The 14,893-nt window shown below is 56.0% G+C and overlaps 1 protein-coding gene across 5 annotated transcripts in view; it reads right to left on the bottom strand.

The window, feature by feature from the left end:
* TLN1 (talin 1) overlaps positions 1-14,853 on the bottom strand; it is a 35,322-nt gene extending 20,469 nt beyond the window's left edge. For 3 of the 5 annotated variants that reach the window (XM_027709445.1, XM_027709446.1, XM_027709443.1), the window contains exons 1-16: positions 14,770-14,853; positions 8,586-8,749; positions 6,319-6,416; positions 5,955-6,084; positions 5,572-5,724; positions 5,139-5,281; positions 4,631-4,758; positions 4,059-4,119; positions 3,671-3,775; positions 3,177-3,332; positions 2,837-2,938; positions 2,539-2,615; positions 2,184-2,364; positions 1,577-1,690; positions 755-863; positions 52-260 (exon numbers count right to left, since the gene is read on the bottom strand). In XM_027709445.1, coding sequence (XP_027565246.1) covers positions 52-260; positions 755-863; positions 1,577-1,690; positions 2,184-2,364; positions 2,539-2,615; positions 2,837-2,938; positions 3,177-3,332; positions 3,671-3,775; positions 4,059-4,119; positions 4,631-4,758; positions 5,139-5,281; positions 5,572-5,724; positions 5,955-6,084; positions 6,319-6,416; positions 8,586-8,715 — 1,896 coding nt within the window. In that variant the 5' untranslated portion in view covers positions 8,716-8,749; positions 14,770-14,853. Of the gene's footprint in view, positions 1-51; positions 261-754; positions 864-1,576; positions 1,691-2,183; positions 2,365-2,538; positions 2,616-2,836; positions 2,939-3,176; positions 3,333-3,670; positions 3,776-4,058; positions 4,120-4,630; positions 4,759-5,138; positions 5,282-5,571; positions 5,725-5,954; positions 6,085-6,318; positions 6,417-8,585; positions 8,750-14,769 lie in introns of those variants that run through there. The other 2 variants (XM_027709444.1, XM_027709447.1) reach the window with 1 other exon arrangement.
* Positions 14,854-14,893: the final 40 nt, after the last annotated feature.

Raw genomic sequence — 14,893 nt, 5'->3', positions numbered from 1 at the left:
CCCCTCAGCTTCCCCCTTTCTCTTGGCCCCACAGCCCCTACTGCCCCCCACCTCAGCGCTGGCAGGCTGTGCTGTTTTCAGCAGGTCTGAGACGGCGCTGGCCAGGTTTTTGGCTGCCTGCAGAAGCTGCCGCCCATTCCCTCCCTCGTCTTCCATCAGCGCAGCCAGCAGCTTCACGCCCTTGGACATCTCCGTCAGGTTGGAAGAGATGGTGGTGACGGCGCAGCCCACGGCAGTATAGTCTGTGTCTGCTGGATCCCCTGCCCAGGAAGGAGACAAGATAAGATGGGATGCACTTCAAGTGATGCTCCAAGAGCATCCACACACCTGTCATTGACGTGGTTTTCCTTTCCAGGAGCAGGGGGAGAGACCCTCTGGCTCCTGAGCCTGAAGGGTTGCCGCATCAGCTGAGATTTGGCAGGAGAGCCTGGGGAAAGGGAGCTGCACTGTGCCATGGCTGTGCCTCAAGCTATGGCACAGACTGGACATGCTCCTGGTCCATATCATGGCTGGTCAGCCAAGGGCTGGGAGGAAGGATTGGGCAGAGCACAGGCAGGGGTCTAAAAGCCGGGTGAGCTGTGGAGGATGGCCAGCTCTACAGGGATATCAGCAGCCTTTGGCGCTGATTTATTTCTAGCTGGGGCAGGCTGGCACCTCCAGTTTATGATGGAGGGCAGGAGCCCTGTCCTTCAACCAAACAAGAGAGAACCTTCTCCAGAACTGGGGCATCCCCCTTCTCCAACCCTCCACGTACCTGCAGTGAGGTTGACCACTGAGGCTGTGCCAGCGGTGATAGCATCCACTTGGGAGTGGATCTCATGCTTAGACTCATCCATTTTGTTTTTGCGCCAAGCTTTGGATGCCTGAAATGGGGAGAACAAGATCAGGAGATGGTGGCAGAGGTGGTGGGTAGCAGCACACATGCTCACACAGAGGAACACGGGAAAGAGGGTATAAGGAAATGACAAGGAAGACCTGTGACCACCCAAAACTCTCCAGTCCATTCTGAACAAGCAACACGGTCAAATGTCCCCTTCATATCTGCCCACAGGGCGGGATACTGTGGGAACAAGCTCAGTCACTCTGCACCTGCATTTAGTTAATTGGAATCAAAAGGGAGGATCGACCTTGCCTAAGTGCTTTGAGAGAGAGAAAGTTATGTCTCAAAGTGGAAAACCACTTTAACCAGCCTGCATAAGCGTGTGATTTTCTCTCGTGGCTGAACACAGCTACCACTTGATGCAAGTGTGAATGTGTGGCATCAAGGCATTGGTTTGGGACAATCCTGGGAATTCCAGTTAAATAAAAGAAAAACTCCAGGTGCTGTTTATGAGAGAATATGAATAAAAAGGGAATGCTGAAAAGTGTCAGGGGACAAGACCCGAAATCAGACTCTGTGTGTGCAGCCTCATTTTCTCCTTCAGCACCCATACCTGGTGACGCCATCTCCTTTCAAGCAGCAGATCTTCCAGGAGCTGCTGGCACTTCTCCTGGGAATGTGACCAGCCTCACCCAGCCCACCCAACAACATCCAGCAAGGTCCACCCCCAGCACACCGCGTCCACCTGGCACTCACAGCATCCTGCCCGAGGGGTGGCAAGGTCTCGAAGTCGTCCAGCGTGGCCTGGGCTGCGTGCACAGCCTGCATGCTTGAGTTGATGGTGCCAGTCAGAGCTTGCTGGGCTGAGGTCTGCAAACACAGAGACAGACCGAGGTATGCTGAAGGATGGAAATCTAGGCTTAAATAATTTGCTCGCCTGCGATGCGCCATTGATGACAGTGCTCTAGGTAGGTCTCCACAAAATGGGGTACACTTAGCAAGAAGGGGGACTCGCTCTGCAACTCCTATTGGGAAATGCCACATCCCACCATAGGTACAAGCAAGTCTCACAGTTAACTAGCTGGGCTCTGCTGCGAACCACAGCACTAGTGGGGTTGTCCAGGCACAACCTGAAGGAGAGGCTGCAGCTGCCAGCGAGGAGAAAATGCTGGGGTGTAGCTCAAGTTTGCAGAGGGGGTGCAGGAGTATGCCAGCTCAGCAGGCCCATGACACCAGTGGCACAGAGCCCCTGCCCTTCCCAGGAAGGCAATGCCTAGCCATGGACCCAAATGAACGGGTCTACATAAGCCCAACAGACACCCCTCAGAGTTTGTGTCCTGTGGTGAGCACTGAGAGAGCTTACCAGGGGAGGCATGTGCCCTCGGTGCATCTGGCCACTGGTGATTTGCAGTTGAGGCTGCGGCATCGTGCCCACCTGGAAGTTTTCTGGCCCTCCAGCCCCCGTCCGCATGATGGCTGGCAGGGCCACTGAGCCCAGCTCCGCCTTGCCTACACGGTTAAACTGCTGCTGCAAGACTGTCGACCTGAAAGGGGAAGAAATACCAGGTGAAGCAATGCCCATGGCACAGGCTCTCTGGGAGAACTGGCGCCAAAGGACCGGCAGCTCTTTCTCCAGATATCCTGTCTTGCAAGTTTGGCTGGAGCACCCTCTCCATTCAACTTCTGCTTGGCAACTGTCTTGCTCCTGGAAGACTTACTTCTTTGGAGACACAGAATCTTCCAGCATGGTGGACTCCTCATCCCCCTCCAGTCCAAAGTGGTCTTTGCTCTTTTTCTGTGGAGGATAAGAGAAGTGTCAGACAGCACATACCTCTGAACCTTCCCCTCCTCCTGCAGCCCAGACACTGTACCAGAGCTGTAGGGCTCCCCTGCCCTGTCTCCAGCTCTTCCAGCAGTACCATGTTCCAATAGCTGTCTGGAAGCAGCTGGAAGGGGCATCCTGCACCCCTCTCCAGGGAGGATCTGGTTATCAGTGCCCTCCTCACACAGCCTCACCTTTTTCAGGATGATATCTATGTAGCCAGCAATCAGCTGGGCGATCTGTTCCCCCTCCGTCGTCTGCACTGAGTAGTAACCATCCTGGTAATCTCCAAAATCCTGCAACAGCAGGGCACAGGGTAGCACCGGAGCAGGGCACTGGCGGCCACCCTGAGCCCCTCTGGTATGCGCTAAGCACCCGAGCGCCAGCCTCTGAAACAAGAGCTGGGAGAGGCCCCAGAGGACGGCAGGGCTGTGCCACCGTGGGGCAATACCCAAGAGGGGGGTTAAGTGAGAGCAGCCCCCCATGGGGGCACCAACAGGGAGGGAGTGTGGAGGACCAAGTGCTGGTCCCTACCAGGGTGAAGCTCTTGGGTGAGGCTGCCCAACGCTTGATGTTGGTCAGGCTCCACTCCTGAATCACTTCCTTGGTTTTCTCATCCACGCGCATCACACACTCCTTGGTGATCCCCAGCAGCCGTGGCACCAGCTTGTTCTTCCCCTTCATCTTCTCCTGTGGGCCACAACACAAGGGTTGTGGGCTACCCCCGGGACGGATCCATCCAGACAGAGACCTTTGAGGCCTGTTATGGCTACCAAACACCCCCAAGGTCATGCTTTCCGGTGGTGACAACCACCATATGGAGCTTGAAAAGGAGAAAAAGCGTGAACCCAGGAGCAGGAAGGCATTGCACAGGGAAAGGCCTGAAGGAGAGGTGGACAGTGGAGACGTAAGGAAAACCGGAGCAACGTGAGTTGAAGGGTAGTAGCTGGAGGCACAACAGAGGGAGAGATGCTGAAGAGGAGGAATTTTGGTTGGTGAGAAGTGGGACCAGGGGGCTGCTGCTCTACCTTGACCAAGAAGAAGGAGACCCCGTAGGTCTTGAGGGAACGGGCAAGTTTCACATAGCGAACTTTGGCCTCAATTTCGCTCATGTTCCCGCAGTTCTTGTGGGCCTGTGACAGCAAAGACAGAACATTGCACCAGGATTCATAGTCCTGTTAGTGCCACCATTCCACAGCCTTTCCAGGCTTGCCCTACGCCACCAGCATCCCCTGCTACAGCATCCCTCTGATCTCTGATATATCTCAGGAGTTGCCTTGTCTGCCCGCCTACAGCTCCTGCTCCTGTTTCCCTCCCACCAGACTGCTATGTGCTGCCTTCCATGACAATAGCAGCTTCAGCCTTTAAGTGAGGAGGAACAAAAAGTCCAGCTTTCAACCTCCCTACTGCACATACCATGAAGATCTTGCGCTCCCCTTTCTGCTTGATGTACTCCTTAGGCAGGAAATCCTTGAGCCTGCCAAGAGACAGGCAAGCCAGTTGTTAGCAGCAGAGCCCAAAGCCAGCACCTGTCTTTGACTATGAGGAGGCCCAACCCAAAGCCTCAGACAAACCCCTGCCAGGGCACGAGCTGGGAGTTTTTGGGAGCAGGAAGGATGTGGGAGAGGTTGCTGCAGCTACGAAAGCTGTCCTTGGAGCTGCCACAGCTTAGAGTGGGGTGGAGATGCCGAGGATGCAGGCCTTTGTGTGGCATCAGGGTGGGCCATATGGTGGGCTGGGGACCGCCATTGGAGCTGGCTGCATGTCCCTGTAGAAGTGCCAGAGGGAGCAGGATGGCAGGACAGGGGGCTGGCACACCTTGCAGCTGGTGTGGATCTCCACACTTGGGCACTGTGCTGTAAGGCGGAGAGGGGCTGCACTAGAGGCAACCAAACCCCTGGAGCCCCACAAGGTGGTGTGGTGCTGGGTGCTGCCAAGCTGCTCCAGACCCTTCAAGACAAAGCCCAGGGGCTCCTCAGGACACTCACTCTAGAAAGCCTGGCTTGTGCTTCTGCTCGTTGTGTGGCCCAAACTGGATCTGGCACTGGTGGCCAGCAAACTCGCAGGCTTTGTCAAAGGAGACAGGGTGGGAACCGTTCAGGATGTCGTCACGAGCCTGTGTGGGAATAGAAGACACTGCTGTGAGCTGGGCAGCCACGCAGCCCTGCCATTGCTCCCCTCTACACCAAGCACAACATGTTTTCCAGAATTAAAAGAAACTGCCCTGAAAAACAGGAGGATCTGGGACCAGGCTGTCCCCTACAGGGAACAGCATCAAGCCTAGGAGAGAAACAGCAGCAGGACTTCGGGATGATTCCTACCTGATAGCTGACATGGGATTACCTGGGGAGCTCTGAAGTACACAGAGGGCAGGGCTAGGATTGCCAGCATTGGCTCTTAGCCAGGAGATAACTGGGTATCCTGAAGTACCCCCCATGGTGGCTCCTCCAGGGGCTGGCACTTGGCAGTGGAGCCAGGTGCCCTGGGAAGCTGTACCTGCACGTAGAGCAGGTTGAGCTGCACAGGATCTCGTGAGTCCACGTTCTGGTCAGAGTAGAAGAACTTGCGCCGCAGCAGCAGCGTTTCGTTGTCGTCAATGCCTTGCTCGCGCAGGGTCCGGCCATGGTCCAGCCAATTCACTGCAGGCAATGCCAAGGCATGAGCACAGGCACTGAGGTAGGGCTGGTCTCGGCTCTGGGGCTGCTCATGAGGAGCGAGGAATGGATGCCTGCCTCGTGCATCCTGGCTGTCACCCCTCTCTCCTGGGCCCCCAGGCAGGAAACACTCCAGGAGGTGTGTGCACACATTCCCTCATTACAGTCCTCTCCCCTCCCCCGGCTGGATCTTCCCCTTGTAGGGGGTTCCCTGCTCCCCTCCTCACTGCCCTCAGCACAGGCTGACCCCATCCCCAGCACATCCAGGCACCTACACTCGTCATCTGTGTGCAACTTCTGCTTAAGCTTCTCCATCTTCTTCTCATCTCGCAGCAGGGTCTTGTCCTTCTTGAGGGTGCCAGTAACCTCCTCCTTCTTCTCTTCCATAATCTCCCGAACAAGCGAGTACTCATCATAGTTTGTGATGCCTGCAGGAGAGCAGAGAACCAAATTCAGCGTGATTTTGCTGCCAAATACAAAGCACGGAGCAACGCAGAGGTGCTGAGCAGCGTGCCCTCCCCAGCGTCACGCACCCCTTGAACTCCCATGCTGCCAGGCCATCTGCTGCAGAGCTGCTGCCACTCCCCCAGTACCCTGTCAGATGCTGCCACCTCTCCCCACCTCCCTTCTCCCCCCTGTTGCTGCCCTCTCCTCTCACCAATCCGGGCACAGATTGTCATGAGCATGTCCGTGACAGTTTTGGAGTCATCCACCATCACCGTTTTCACTGTCCCATCCAGCATGCGGATCTTCAGGGGCCGCTGCTTCTTCTTGTATTCCATGGTATCCTGCAGGCACAGCAGAGCACAGCTCCCAGTGGTGGAACCAGTGCAGGGAACCCACATCCCACCGTCATGCCAACAGCTCCCAAATGCCCAGTGCAATTGGGGGGGGACATAGTGTGCTGCAGAACATGACACAAGGCAGCAGGGCAGGCACCCACACCATCTCCACACTGTGGGCACATCCAACTGTGCAGCCAAGGCAGGTACCAGCTGGAAGAATGTGGGATGGACACTCACCCCATTGCGAAGCATGTAGTAGTCCAGGGCCTTCCCAGCCTCCAGCCAGATTCCTTTCTTTGGGTCTTCATCCGAGAGGAACAGCCCAAAATCATTGGCTGAAAAACAGGTAAAGTCTCTGCCAGGGGAGTCCTGAGAAGGACAGGACCAACAAGATGCCAGTCGTGCCCAGGGATGTGCACCAGTGCAGCCCAGTGCGTGAAGCACAGCAGCACTGCGAAAGCTGGAGCCTAAACCCAACGAGTGGGCAACAAAGCTGGCAAGCAAGCTCTGAGGTGCATGTTTTACCACAGTTATCTATGGAAAAAATCATCTGAAGCATGCCTACACAATGCCCAACTTGGAACTGACAGACACCACAGAAGGGAGAGCTTGCAGTTGTGGTTGACAGCTCTCCAAAATCTTCAGTGCAATGTGTAGTAGTGGTGAAAGCAAGGTAATAAAGTCTTAGATCACCAGGAAGGGTGCTGGGAATTGGTATATACAATCTAGGCAATTGACACCTTGAGTACTTCATGGTGGTGAGGTCTGCATCTCCCCAGGACACAGAAGAGTTTGAAAGGATGCAGACAGAGGCAATTTAAATGATGGAACTTTTGTGTGCGGGATGAGAATTGCTGGGACTCCTCTGTGGAAGAGGAGGCTGAAGGAGGATGGGGTGTCAGAGGTGGTGAATAATTGCTGTTCACCAAATCCTGCTCCCCTGGGGCTGGTGAAAGTGCTGCTGCTGGAGCCTGGGCAGTGGCGCCTCAGCTCAAACTGCATTTTTATGCTGCTAGAGGCGAGGGCCACGCCTGGCTGTGCCCTGGAAAGGTCCTTCTCCACCTCTGCAACAACTCTGTGCCGCAGGCTGTCTTGGTTGGCTATGTTTATAACTCGTCATCTTGTTGGCAGCTCTCTTTGGGGAGGGACAAATTCCTAAGCTGCCCTGCGCCTGCCTGGCTAACACTGCCGTTAGGATCCTACTAAACAGGGAGCAGAAAAACCACGGAGGCTTGCCATTTTATTTTTAAAGTAAAAAAAAACCCAACAAAACCCCAAACTGTTTTCAAAGCAAATTCCAAGAGGATAACTCTAAAGCACTGAAAACTGAGCAGCTTGTCCCAGATCCATAGGCTGGGCGGGGAGAGGCACTTCCTGAGACAGAGCAACAGCAGAGCTGGAAACTTACACTGAAGCTACTCCAGCCCAAAGGTGACAAAAAACCAGGGCAGCTCAAAAAGGGAGCCAGAGTGCCAGTGTTTAAGGAAAACAAAGAGAAACAAAAGCTGCAAGGAAGATAGGAGAAAAAAAGCTGTAAGAAACTGAAAAGGAACTTGGGAATAAGAAGTTCCCTTTAAGGCTTTCGCCTTGCTGGTTTTTTATAAACAGGCTGGCTCACGCCCAGGAGCAGGAAATGCAATGCTCCTTCCAACACCAGTATAGCCCTGCATCCACAGACATCCAGTCCCTCTCTGAAACTGAAAGCCATGGTCCGCTGGACTGCTGACCAGACGGGCACGGCGTGAGAAGGCATTTCCTTTCATCCTCAAGGAATTTGCAGCTCCCAGATGTCACAGCACTTCCCCTCCTCTTCCCACGACTCCTGACCTCCTCTCTGCTGTCTCTCCCCCGTGGCACAGCTGCTTTCAGGGGTTGCAGGGACCCAGGAGAGCCTCTGAGACAGCGTCCCAGAGCTCCAACCCCCCCCCCCCACCCCTGATGGGGACAGGTCACATCCGCGTGGGCATGAGTCATGTCATGAGCCATAGGCTTAATTGGGAGCACAGCAGCAGCAGGAAAGTGCTAGAGCTGAGAAGGCTTAGAAAGGTACTGGAGCACCAGCACCAGGTCTCGCAGAGAGCTGCTAGTGGTGGATAGACCCAATGGAGACTATACATCCCCCAAGAAAGAAAAAATTAACTTAAATGCTTATTAATGTTTGTAATGACCCTTGCAACTGTTTAAACCCACCTAGTCCTGGCTAGTGGTGATGAATGCAAGTAGGACAGAGGAGCAGAGACAAAAAGGGCAACAGGCTCAAATTGCTTCACGAATATTTCACTTCCAAATGTGGTTTCCTACCTTCCAAAGCCCCAGATTTCTTCTGGGGTGTCAAGGAGGGAGCCTACGAAGCTCAGACCCTCACCTCAACCACGCAGGAGGACTTGGACTTTGCTCCCCCCCCGCCACTTCTCTGGGAAAGCGTCAGAGAGGCGCAGACAGAAGAGAAAAGGGAGACCAGTGAAATGCCAAAGGCATGGCAGCCAGTCCCCCCATGGACTTACGCTGTCCCATCTGGGCCTCGGGCACCCGCTCACGGATCATGCGGCAGGCGTCGTACACCATGGTGGAGGGCTCGAACTGCATCGTCTTCACCACATTGCCGATGCTGATCTTCAGCGAGAGGGCAACCATGGTGGCGGCTGGGCTGTCCCCACTCCTGCGTCACCTGCTGGAGGACACAGACGGGTGAGCTCTGGCTGCTGACCCCTCCGGTGCACAGGGTCCTTCCTCCTCCTCCTCCTCCTCCAGTGGCACCCCTGCTCCCTGAAAACTGGGACCCAGATTCTACTGGCGAGCAAGGGCTACACCCTGTGCTGGTGAGTCTGTGAGAGGATCCCACTTTCCAGATGCTGGGATGTCCAGCCAGCACTAGGACCCTTGCCTCCTCATGCCAAGGTTCCAAAGCCAATTTTACTCACTTGCTGGAGTGACAGCAGCTGGTACCCAGCAGAGATGCTGCCAGAGAGGAGGAAGCGAGCATGCGGGAGAACACAAGATAAGAAACTGTGGGAGAGTACGATGGAAGGAGTTATAATTAAACCTGTGATGACACAGAAGCCACAAGAGGAAAACCAAGCTTTGACCTAGAGCTGGCAGGCCCCTGCCCCAGCTATCAGGGCCCTCCATGCCACCAGCAGAGCATGCTGAGCTGGCACCCTGAGCACAGAGGGACGGAAAAGCCTGAAGCTGCTCAGGGAGGCAAGATAAGGGCACCAGGCACGGACCTCACATGTTAAATACAATTACCTGTGGAAAGCACCACTCACACCCAGGGAGTGCTCAGAGATCACTGCTGCTGTGGCAGCAGCTACTGGCACAAACCCAGGGCTGGGGAGCCTGTGCACAGGATGATGCATAGGAGGGAAAGGGACCAGCCACGGCAAGGGCATGCCAGAGCTGCACCATGCCATCTGAAACAGGAACCAAGCTGGGTCCAGCCTGAAGCATCAGCTTCACGGAATAGAACAGAATAAAAGAATCATCAAGGTTGGAAGAGACCTTTAAGATCATCAAGTCCAACCATCCACCCACCACTGTCACTGTAACCCCTAAACCAAATCACTCAGCGCCAGATCCAGATGCCTCTTAAACACCCCTCCAGGAATGGTGACTCCACCATCTCCCTGGGTAACCTATTCCAATGCCTCGCCACCCTAACAGCGACAAATTTTTTTCTAGTATCTAACCTGAATCTCCCGTCTCAATTTAAGGCCATTTCCTCTGGTCCTCTCACTGTGGCACAGTAGAAGAGACCAGCCCACACCCCACTACAATCTCCTTTCAGGGAGTTGTAGAGTTGAGGCTTGAAGGATTGCACAGAGCAGCCTCAGAGCGAGTGTCCCTCAACAGGGCTCCAAAACACCAGATTTAAGGACACCAAATCAGAACTATGATATTCTTATAGCAGGCTAAAATCTGAAAAAAATAACCAAAGTAAAACAAGGTTGTAAATAAGCCCCCTGCTTGCCTGATGCAGCTTTGTAAGAGCCCTTTCCTTTGGGTTTACCCACTGTGCAGCAGCTTTCAGTGCTTTCCCAGGTTGCCACATGCCTCAGGTTCCCTGCACCAGATCCTCAGCCCCCGCCCCACTGCTCCCTGCCCTTCTCAGCATTCCCAATCCCAACCCGATGCTCTCCAGCAGTGACATGCCTTTTCCTCTCTCTCAGAGACTGCTCACTGGGAGGGAGTCCCCCTGTTCTGCCGACCCAAGCTGCCTTGTCCTTAAACCCCAGTGGTGGGAGGATACAGTGTGGGATGCACCACATCTGCGTGTTCTCTTTTAGACTGATTTGCTCCTACCAGGCTTCCTATTAAGGCTGTCAGGGAAAGCTTATCATGCATCCTCAGCTTGGCCTGGGAAGGTTCTTGGGCAAAATGTGCTGGCAGCCTTCCTTGCACTGCAGCAGCCCACAGTGAGTCTGTGCATCCCTGCCCAGTGCTGCCAACTCGTCCCCTGGAATGGGGTACATCAGTGGGGGTTGTTCCCAAACACCGACCTGAGCTGACTAGGGGCAGGATCTGCATCCAGTTTGGCCAGGAGTGAGTCAGAGGCCAGGGGCTCTGCTCCTGCAGAGCCATGGAGCCATGCTGGTGGTGCAGGGTGGGAGGCAGGGACCGAGGAGCGTGCCGCCTCCGCCAGCACATGGAGCGGCTCCAGCTCTGCATTCCTGAGCCGTTCTGCAATGTTTCTGCGGAGGCCCGTGGCCCCCACTGTCTCGGCTGCTGAGGAATGAAATGCATTTTGGGTCCGGAGCGAGGGAGCCCATCGGCACAGGGAATGAGGTGGCAGAGGCACCCGCCCGTGCCATTGCCATCTCCCCAGAAGCACCAGCAAAATTGTGAGCTGAGCAAACGAGGAACACCCTGTCATGGAAAGAGTTTTCCAAGTATTTTATGTGCAGGGCGGGCTGCTGCGGTCAACAGGCCAACTTCTCTATATCTAAAAATATTCTCAAGTTGAGCATAAAGCTGCTTTCCATCTCTCTGCAGGAAAAGGAGAACATGCCACCGCCACGACAAGGTCAGAGACCATAGAGGAAGGGGAGGGGAGGACGCCGGACAGCAGAGAGGAACTGAGAGGAGCCAGGCTGCCATTTCTGCATCCTCTTCTTGCCCTTGCAAAGTCACCCAAAATCCAGCACTGCACCACAGCTACCCCTTAGCACACCCTTCACAAGGGCCATCGTGCTTTCCAAGACCTCACAGGAAGATGGGGAAGGTGACTGCTCAAGCTTTCCCACTCCCAAACTCTTACAAAAATGACAGAGCTAGGCAGGGAAGATGCTGACAACATCAAGGAAGACCTCAGAGAAAAGGTAGATGGTTCACTTTAATTCCCGTATTCTGTGGAAAAAGTTCAGGCTCCAGAAGCTGAACTTTGCTGACAGCAGCGTCTAAAGCCAAAATGCTCCCTGCTGCATTAAGGACACCTCCTGAAACTCTGGAGAGATTTGTCAGCAAATGTGGCAATCAATCACACAAGGTTTGCAAATCCTCTGCCTGCTCCGAGGGCACCAATTCAGGGCTCAACCCCTGCAGACCTCTCCCTGCCGGGAACCGTGTGGGGAAGGAAAAGCTGGACTAGACATAACGGATGAGACAGCGTGGGAGCCTGGCAGCACAAACCAGAAAAATAAAGGAAAAGGACAGTGAAATTCAAGCTGTCCCCCTGGAAAGTAAAAAACAAAAAAACCCCAAACAATCCAAGTCTCGATGAACACACACCAGATTTCTGTGCTGTCTCACCTCCAGAGCAAGCACAGCCATTCGCAATCAGTTGTCACTATGCAAAGGGCACCGGAGCAGCTGCATTAACACACTTCTGCATTTTACACCAAGCTGAGTGCAACCCTTTGAACCACAGGCACGTTCCTGAGCTGATCCCAAAACACTGAGGGGGTGGGAGGGAGGCCTTGGTGGGGTCCCACCACTTCCCTGAGGAGTTGTTGTGGCTTCCTCCCGTCTCACCCCACACCAGGTGAGCAAAACCAAGGCAGTGGTGGAGGTGCAAGGACAGGGTCAGCACAGGCAGGGTCAGTGCAGGCAGCACTGTGCTGGCCTGAGGAGCCACTGCGTCTCTGCTGGGACCACTGACAGCGAGTTTTCCGTCACGTGACGTAACTGCTATATTTGTGTCGGCGGAGTTCAGTACTGCAGCAACGGCTACAGAGGAGGGTTTGTGTCTTAAAATGACCAAAAAAAAAAAAAATTCAACCAAAACTCAGTTGCAGCCTGCTGGAATGCTCATGGCGAGTTTCTAGAACAAGCTGAAAAATCTTCAAATGCAACAATTTTGCCATTTTTAATATGCCCTTTCTAAGGGATACTCCGGATGAGGTTTGAGGGTTTTTTTTTTACTTTTTTTTTTCTTTACAGCAATACCCAATTTCACCTGGGAAAGACCCCACTCTTGACCACCTCCAGACTGGGAACTGGCTGCAGAAAGCTTTATTAGCTGCAAACCACCACAGTGCGGGGGTTTTCCGCAGACATGGGGCCCCATCACTGTGGCCACTGGCACAGCCAGGCAGGTAGCAAGCCACCAAAATGCAATGCTTGTCAGCAGTGGCTTGGCTGGTATGTTGGCATCTGCACAATCAACTGGGTCAAAATTAAGCTGGTAAGAAGCTGGATCAGGTTCTGGCTGGGTTCCCCAGTATGGGACCAGTACACGCAGCCACAGAAGGCACTGGGGGCAGACATGGGAACGGGAAGGCTGAGCCAGCAGCCCCAGCTGGCGATGGTGCCACACGCTCTGCCCAGTTCCTCTTTCCCAGCTGCACGTACATGTCAGATGGGAAAGCAGTTTCTTCTCTTCTGCTGAGACCAAGCCTGCTCCTGGGGAGCATGAGTGGCTGGCAAGGCCAGACACGGCACCCCTGTGACCACCCAGCTGTCACCCATGGCTGGGACAGGAGCATCCTCTCACCCTCACAGGGAAGCAGCCCTGCTCTGCGTGGGAAATGGGCAGGGGACGGGCAGCCAGGCTGGGGGATCACAGCCGCCACCTCCTGCCTGCTCACTTGCAATGAGCTTAACCAGCTCTGGCCTTTAACTGCCCATGTTTCACACGCACCCTCAGGCCTGTCTGCTCCAGACTGCCCACTGCCAAGGCAGGCATGGGGACTCTGCTGAGTTCTTAGTGAGCTGGGCCTCTGGCACAGGACCTCAAAAACAGGCGCTGGGGTGCACTGGGTGCTCTCACGACGTGTGGAAACCACTAGGTACCCTGATCCAGGCACATATGTTTCCCAGGGCAAGTGACTTGCTCAGCACTGCACTGCTGGACAGGCAGAAAGGAGAAAGCAAGAGGGGAACAGGGCTGAGTTTTTGGGGTCTTTTCCACCCAGTAGCCAGCAAAGCTCAGTTCTGGAAACAAGGGTGCCCCACAGGTCCCCGTTCCCTCTTCCTCAGCTTTCTCACTCCCTTTCGCTAAATCTGCTGGGACGTGTCACTTCGGGAAGCACCAAATTCCTTCTGCTGCTGTTCAGCAAGTTGCATGCTTGGCTGGTGCTCCTCACGCACCATGAACGGCTCATTTAGCACTTGGGGTGTTTCACCCCACGTTCTGTGGGGGGAGATGGGGGGTTCGAACCCTTTACTGGGCAACTCACAGGTTCTGGTAAAGATAAAAATCCGAAAAATATGTCCCCTCCCCTTCTGAGCAGCGAGGCTCCGGGAGAGAGAAGAAGGGAGTAAACAATTATTGCTACCAAATATGGGTCTAACAGCCAGCGATGAAGGCACGGCAGAAGCATGTAGACATCCTGCCGGCAGATTCAAAGGGACGGGGAGCTTGCAGGGGCGCGGGCAGGATCCGGCAGGGAACAGGCAGAGGATGGGGCAGGGTTTCCCTTGCCTGGTTAGCTGCTCCAACCGGGACACGGTGGGGACGCAGGCCTTTCCCCGATGGGGGCCAGTCCCGCCCTGCACGAGTCCCACCCCAGCGCCCCATCCCGGGGGTCCATGTCCAGATGTCCGTTCCAGTGGGAGCTGCTGTAGTGACCTCCCCGGCTTCGGTGCGGCCACGGGGAGCGTGTCCCCTCGCGTCCCCACCCGAAACCACGCAGCGGGATGCAGACACTCTTCCCACCCGCTCTCCCACGCGCCCCGGCAGGGTGGGCAAGGCGGCGCGGCAAAGCTGCGCCCGGCCCAGAGCTCGCACCCTGGTCCTTGGGCCGGTGTCCGCGGCCGGGCTGGTCCCGCTCGGGGACCTCCGATCCGGGATGCTGGCCCGGGCCTGGCCAGCGCGAACTCCAGGCCTTGCCCCGGTGGGGCAGGGCAAGGACAAGGCCGGGAATACCGCGGTCGGGAATACGGCGGCGGCGCCTGCCCGTGCCGCCCCGCGGCCTCCGGCGGCTGTCGGTGCGCGGGAGCCGCCCGCCCCGGGGGCGATGGGGGCACGCCCCAAAGCCCGAGTGAATCCCGGAAGCCCCCGGGTTACCGCAGCGCCGGGGACAAGCCCCGGCCGAAGCAGCGAGGCCCCAGTAACCGGGAAGCCGCTCCCTCCCTGCTCCCTCCCCCCCGCCCTGCCGTTCACCGGGCGGGGTGCGGGGGGAGGGTTCCCGGGACATCCGTTTCCGGCAGCCCCCCGGTAGCCAGGGCGCTGTCGGCCCGCGGGACCCCGCTTGGCGGGCCCGCCCCTCCCCGGTGAGCGGGATGCCGCATGTCCCCCGTCCCCGGTACCTGTGAGCGGGCAGGAGCAGCGCGACGGCCCCGCCGAGGCTGAGGGAACGGAGCGGGGCGGCCCCACCCGCTTCCCGCCGCGCCGCCCCCCTGCCGCGCATGCGCGGGGCACGGCGCGCCCCCC

The sequence above is a fragment of the Neopelma chrysocephalum genome, unplaced genomic scaffold (assembly GCF_003984885.1).
Source record: "Neopelma chrysocephalum unplaced genomic scaffold, ASM398488v2 Primary Assembly neopelma1_96780, whole genome shotgun sequence".
NCBI lineage: Eukaryota > Metazoa > Chordata > Aves > Passeriformes > Pipridae > Neopelma > Neopelma chrysocephalum.
This window is presented reverse-complemented; position numbering and strand designations above follow the sequence as displayed.